The sequence below is a fragment of the Macrobrachium rosenbergii genome, chromosome 6, assembly GCF_040412425.1.
Source record: "Macrobrachium rosenbergii isolate ZJJX-2024 chromosome 6, ASM4041242v1, whole genome shotgun sequence".
Classification (NCBI taxonomy): domain Eukaryota; kingdom Metazoa; phylum Arthropoda; class Malacostraca; order Decapoda; family Palaemonidae; genus Macrobrachium; species Macrobrachium rosenbergii.
Genome location: NC_089746.1, coordinates 58,629,012 through 58,636,511, shown reverse-complemented (window position 1 = coordinate 58,636,511; position 7,500 = coordinate 58,629,012). Strand labels below are relative to the sequence as shown.

Here is a 7,500-nt window from a genome sequence, read left to right as displayed (position 1 = left end):
GCGCAGCTGGAGAAGCGTGGCGTGAATCCCGCTAAACTCGCCAAACTTCCCGCCTACCAGAAGCTGATCAAGAAAAGAGCGACGTACCTCGACGAGAATGAAAATAATGGCTCGAAGAAGAAAAGACCCAAAGAAACAGACGATGAGAAAGCCAGTACGTCGAACGGTGACAGATTTATTCAGACACGTGGTGTTCTTTGCGGGGTCGTCGTTGGTGCTGTGGCGATGGTGATTGCTCTGATCCACTACTACGAATTGCACACGCATCACGGATTCGCGAAATTTTGGCTCCGTTGGGAAAATCTTGATCTCCACGTGGAACAGGTGGGAGTCTCAGGAGTTCTTGACTCAGACTCGGACTTATGAAAGAATTGCCGTCCAAATGAAATGTTGGTGGGATGAGCTACAGTCTTCCCTCTTTTTGGAATTGTTACAGGAGGGATTGCTTAGTGTTTACCATATAAAATACAGTTAATAAGAAAGGATGAATATTCCCAGAATACTTTGTATTTCAGGGGAAATTTTGTCAGATACGCATTTCATATTAAAAAGAAATAATTAGTGTAGACAGTACTTTCTGTATGCTACTTGTGTTTATCTGATGGAAGAGAAATTATAGTAGAGAGTGACTGGTTTGGTGTGAAAGTTCACTTTGGCCACGTGTGTTTGCCTTCCGTAACAAGAACTTCAGGAAGAATAAAGTAATTCTGCGAGGAAGCAAATGCAGAGAGCAAGGCTACTGAGCAAATGGACCTTAGAGTAAAAGCTGCAGCTGCTGAGCATTTAATGAATGGCAAATGAGAGAAAAGGAGAGTTTAGGAGTCTGAGATAGAAAGTTGTGGAATATGATAAGAAGTCGCAAATGCGGTATGGTGGTGCTGATGTTTGATATTAAAGTAATTTTTTCCATTATTTTCATCCCTTCTCGGAATATTTCTTTGTAATTTATAAGCCACCTCTCCCTGCTAAGATAAGTCTTTTCTTGCTAATTATTCTCCTCCTCTCTTGTGAAAGTTTGCTCGACTAGATAACGACTTCCCAGAGCTGTTCCATATGCATGTGTGCCCATTATGAATCAACAGAATGTTCATCGGTAGAAACTCCTTGTCGGATTCGTCCCAAGAATTAAAGAGTATAAATAAACTGGCATTTCAAAATAGACAGAGAGAGAGAGAGAGAGAGAGAGAGAGGTATTGTTCAGAAAATGAGAGGAGGAGGCTTGAATGTAGTATAAGAGAGACAGACAGAGATAGACAGACTCATATCATCCATGGGTTATTTATGCCGTCCATCATGAAAATTAGTACATTTCGGAATAAGTACTTCTAACATCCATTGATCTTTAAGAATTAAGCAGCAAGAGTACACTATCCAAGGAACCATGTTCTTCCCTGCTAAAATAAAAATAAAATTTTGATAACGCTCAATTAGGGCTTAATTTCCTAAATATTTCATGCACGCGCAGTAACACTTACACTGCACACACTCATATTATATATATATATATATATATATATATATATATATATATATATATATATATATATATATATATATATATATATATATATATATATATATGTATATATATGTATACATATGTGTGTGTGTGTGTGTGCGCGTGCGTTTGTGTGTGTGCGTGTGTATACTTACGTGAATATATGCTCATTAGAGGCCTAGGAGGACTTTAACTTTAACTTACAACAATCACACTACAGTATAGGACATTACTAGTGTCCTATTCTGTAATGCAGTTTGATATCTCTTAACCCGCCACATTTATGATTCCAAGTGGTCTTAGTTTCTACAGGGTGAGCAAAAAGACCAAAAATTATTTGTCCGTATTAGAGTGATATGCAGTTCCCAATGAAATAAAATTTAATACGATCCCTGCTTGCAGACCTTTCCGGTAAACTGTGTTATGTTTGTTTAATTGTTTATAAGTTTTACATAACAACAGGCATAAAATCCTGTTTAAGTACAAATACAATTTTATCGGAGAACAAATAACACAGTTAGATGGAAATTATATTACAAATATGTAAACCAGTACTTACAGACGTCAAAATATATAAATGAAGTAAATATAGAAAAATAATATGATTGATAAGGCAAGAGACTACATTGCAGCATATCTGGATATAATTTTCATTAGGTGAAAAATACTTTGCACTGTTTTACGTTAAAGTATGCCCCCAGTTCTTCCTGTAAAATATTAAAAATATATAAGGAAAATACTATCTCTCTCTCTCTCTCTCTCTCTCTCTCTCTCTCTCTCTCTCTCTCTCTCTCTCTCTCTCTCTCTCAGGAATACAGTTTCCCTGGACCACACTACGTTGTTACTGAAGGGTTAGGAATACCAAGAGATCTGGCGTCAGTTATTGCGTCAGTTATAGGAATACCTTTATTTGTAGTTTGCTTATTAGGAAATACCGGGGATACTAACAAAGAGAAGTCATTGAACTATAAACAATGAGGAATATAAAAATTCAATTTGTGAACTGTGATGAAGATAGAATTCTTAGAATTAAAAAATATTTGCGGAGATATAGTCCACTCTTATTGTACTACAAAGATTCTCAGTTACATACAATGTAGGGAACATCTGGTGTAGGCAATGATAGTGAGATTATTATTATTATTATTGTTATTATTATTATTATTATTATTATTATTATTATTATTATTATTATTATTATTATTATTAGCAAAATATCCATGGTGCAATACGAAAAGTTTATAAAATTGTTAATTTATAAAATAGGAGGCCGTTACGTAAAAACAAAGTAGACATTTTCATATCATTGCCAAAGAATAAGAAATCTAATTCATTTGACCGTTCTTCATTGTCTTCATAGGTATTCCACTGGAAAACTATATTCTGCATAACCCCTTTTGGCAAGTTGGTGACCTTTATGTTTTGCACTTTTTACATTTTTACATTTTTTTTTACATTTTTTCTTTTTTAATAAGTGATTTCTTTCTGTATTTCCCATCCTTCTGTTATAGACTTCTTTCTAATGAACACCACATTCTTTGGAAGCTTGAATTTCAAGTCAATGGCCCCTGTTCCATATGAATAGGTTCATCTTCCGGATAATAATAATAATAATAATAATAATAATAATAATAATAATAATAATAATAATAATAATAATAATAATAATAATAATAATAATAATGGTATAGTATAATAGTATAGTATAAATAATAATGGTATAATAATGGTATAGTATAATAGTATAGTATAAACCAAAATGACCAATAAAATCACTAAACTAAACAATCAAAACCAAATTAAAAATCATGTATCCGAAATATCTTGGTGATTGGAGGTATCTAGTTCGAGCTGAGAATTTTAATTAGGACCAATTATCTAAACGTCATGACTTCTTGAGACTTTTAATTAGGCCAGTTATCTTCGGGTCATGATTCCTCTTAACGATAGGTTCCATTTAACGACATCGTGAGCTGTTAGCACTTGTGGCATTTCTCCAAAATTTTCTCCGGTATTTTCATTTTACATCGCTTGAAGAAATGAAAGGGTAAAATTATTTTTTGTTCATGTTAAAGGAGATAAGTATGACAGCAGCAACTATTCCTGTAGGAAAAGGAAAAAAGTATGACAGCAGCAACTATTCCTGTAGGAAAAGGAAAACGTAATAATTTTTGTAGTTTAAAAAGCGAGTAACTTAAATCTTTTTTCGTTTAAGAGCGGAAAAACGCAAAGCTTTTGTCACTTAAATTTTGTAAACCAAAGATCTATCGTTTCAAGAAAAAAGTTTTCATGTAATTTAAGAAAAGTGGAAAATTGAAATTATTTAAAAAGTGCTGTGACAAAAATATCTTATTTTTTAGTGTCTCATTTTAGAGGTTGTAGTTGCATTGATCTAAAAACGAAACTATTTTGCTTTTGCTTTAAAGAAATGGAAAACGTAGGATTTTTTATTGCATAATTGGAGAAATGTTCCAGTTTTGAATATGCTGTTACAAAATTGCCTCATTATTATATGAGGCAACTAGTCTCGTACTGTAAATGAAATATGTATATTGAATTACATTCGAAAGAAGTTTCATTAAAACTCTCTCTCTCTCTCTCTCTCTCTCTCTCTCTCTCTCTCTCTCTCTCTCTCTCTCTCTCTCTCTCTCTCTCTCTCTCTCTCTCTCATTCTAAAGACTCAATTAAGTGGATTTGTTACGAACTTGTTCTGGTGTAATGACTCCCTGAATGAGAATAATATCTTCACTTTAAGTGGACTGAATATTGGATAATAATTCGGATTCTGTCATTCATTTCCGGAGCTATAAGGTTGTAGGTAAAGTTCTGTAACAGCAACGAATTCAGGTTTAATTTTGTTTGAAAAATTATTCATTCAACATCAGTAACAAAAACTTACCTCACCTAATACATGATCTTATTACCACTTCAGCTGTTGTTTCTACCAGTAGGCTATTATGGCTACGTCTAACTAAAATACTAAGTCATGTTCCGACTTATTTCAAGATATTTTCCATATTCTTCATTAGCGATTTCCCTAATTGCTCATTGTGATCCGCAAAATTCATGAACATAAGAAAATGCCATTCTTAAATAAACTCGTATTAATATCACCAAAAATTTTGTTCAAAGATTCTCCTATCTAAAACCTTTCGCGAACAGGATAGTAAACTTTAGATCAGTGAGTAGAGCGCTTACCTAATTTTTCGAACGAGGGTTTGAAGCTCATCTTCAAAGGGCAGTTCCCTCATGAATTTCCATTTCAAGGATTTCAAAGGTTGTCAAGAGACTACTTATCTAGGAAGCTCCCAAAACACGAGAAGTTTAGATATCATTGAGTAACCGTTGCATTTATTAACTCTGAAGAATATAGCCAATGAATCTCCATATTCTTTTTACTGTTCTAGAGTATCTGTTACTACTTGAATGTCTGCTTTGTTTTGTGTAAAAACATATGAGTACCTTTAATGTTTATTCTGGGGTCTTGTTTAGTCCAGTGGAAAGATAGTGTTATTTTTTGGCGCTGTACATTGTTTGAAAGCCAATGAATGACCAGTTGGTTAAAAAAAAATTAGCATCAGTTTTCTCTTGGCTGTTTTCAAGGTTATAACTAAGACAGCGTTCATCACGGCTGCTGGATCATTAAATTTCTGAATTTTTGCCCCTAATTAATAAATATATTATTTTCCAGGGATCAACGTCTTGTTGAGGTGCAAAGGACAATAGGGCGTGAGGCCTGATACCCTTATCTATCCCAGATCCGAAACAAAATAAAAACAAGTAAAAAATGCGCCGGAGTTTCTTCGGCGCGATCGAGTTTTCTGTACATCGTATAATAAAGGCCACCGAAGATAAATCTATCTTTCGGTGGTCTCAGTATAATGCTGTGTGAGCCGCGGCCCATGAAACTTTAACCACGGCCCGGTGGTGGCCTGTCCTATATCGTTGCCAGAAGCACGATTATGGCTAATTTTAACCTTAAATAAAATAGAAACTACTGAGGCTAGAGGGTTGCAATTTGATATGTTTGATGATTGGAGGGTGGATGATCAACATGCAATTTGCAGCCTTCTAGCCTGAGTGGTTTTTAAGATCTGAGGCCCGACAGAGAAAGTGTGGAAAGAAAAAAAGTGCGGACAGAAAAAAGTGCGGACGGACAGACAAACCCGGCACAATAGTTTTCTGCGAAACACAGAAACAGTGACATACTTACCATTAAACTACTAGCTTCTTTTATCAAACATTTATGTGAGAACTATATTCTGGTTAATTTAACTACTTATTTCCTGTCATTTCAGTGCACCATCGAAATGCCGCCGTCGGTACAGGATGTGTTCAGACCACCGGTAGAATGTGACATGTGCCGTCAAGTGACTCACGTGGAAAGAGTCCATACTATAACTCCATCTGAGTTTGAAGAACGGTAATGTTAGAATTGCTCATGTATATTCATTTCCATTATCAGTTACCAACCTATTCTGGTGATATACACATATTTATGCATGTATATCTACGTGTATTATACAAAAGCAAACATAAGTGTGTATGTTGTGCTTGCCAGTGTGTTTGTGTGTATGTATGTGTGTTCTTGTGCCATCTTGGCGTAGACAAATCTTTAGAGACCAGGTACAACAAATTCCTAACAGTGTACCACCATCAACTTGACAAAACTGTAGAGACCAGGTACAGCAAATTCTTAACAATGTACCACCATCAACTTGACAAAACTTTAGAGACCAGGTACAGCAAATTCCTAACAATGTACCACCATCAACTTGACAAAACTTTAGAGACCAGGTACAGCAAATTCCTAACAATGTACCACCATCAACTTGACAAAACTGCAGAGACCAGGTACAGCAAATTCCTAACAATGTACCACCATCAACTTGACAAAACTTTAGAGACCAGGTACAGCAAATTCAACAATGTACCACCATCAACTAAAAACTGCAGAATGCAAATTCCTAACAACATACCATCATCAACTTGACAAAACTTTAGAGACCAGGTACAGCAAATTCCTAACAATGTACCACCATCAACTTGACAAAACTGCAGAGACCAGGTACAGCAAATTCTTAACAATGTACCACCATCAACTTGACAAAACTGCAGAGACCAGGTACAGCAAATTCCTAACAACATACCATCATCAACTTGACAAAACTTTTAGAGACCAGGTACAGCAAATTCCTAACAGTGTACCACCATCAACTTGACAAAACTTTAGAGACCAGGTACAGCAAATTCCTAACAATGTACCACCATCAACTTGACAAAACTTTAGAGACCAGGTACAGCAAATTCCTAACAGTGTACCACCATCAACTTGACAAAACTTTAGAGACCAGGTACAGCAAATTCCTAACAATGTACCACCATCAACTTGACAAAACTGCACCAGGTACAGCAAATTCCTAACAATGTACCACCATCAACTTGACAAAACTTTAGAGACCAGGTACAAAATTCCTAACAGTGTACCACCATCAACTTGACAAAACTTTAGAGACCAGGTACAGCAAATTCCTAACAATGTACCACCATCAACTTGACAAAACTTTAGAGACCAGGTACAGCAAATTCCTAACAATGTACCACCATCAACTTGACAAAACTGCAGAGACCAGGTACAGCAAATTCCTAACAATGTACCACCATCAACTTGACAAAACTTTAGAGACCAGGTACAGCAAATTCCTAACAATGTACCACCATCAACTTGACAAAACTGCAGAGACCAGGTACAGCAAATTCCTAACAACATACCATCATCAACTTGACAAAACTTTAGAGACCAGGTACAGCAAATTCCTAACAGTGTACCACCATCAACTTGACAAAACTTTAGAGACCAGGTACAGCAAATTCCTAACAATGTACCACCATCAACTTGACAAAACTTTAGAGACCAGGTACAGCAAATTCCTAACAGTGTACCACCATCAACTTGACAAAACTTTAGAGACCAGGTACAGCAAATTCCTAACAATGTACCA

The 7,500-nt window shown here is 35.5% G+C and overlaps 1 protein-coding gene across 1 annotated transcript in view; it reads left to right on the top strand.

Moving 5' to 3' along the window:
• LOC136839627 (bifunctional arginine demethylase and lysyl-hydroxylase JMJD6-like) overlaps nt 1-7,500 on the top strand; it is a 21,457-nt gene that overhangs the window by 112 nt on the left and 13,845 nt on the right. The window contains exons 1-2 of the mRNA XM_067105941.1: nt 1-324; nt 5,797-5,921. The exon at nt 1-324 is cut by the window's left edge and continues 112 nt beyond it. Of these exons, the coding sequence (XP_066962042.1) occupies nt 1-324; nt 5,797-5,921 (449 nt within the window). The remainder of the gene's footprint in view (nt 325-5,796; nt 5,922-7,500) is intronic.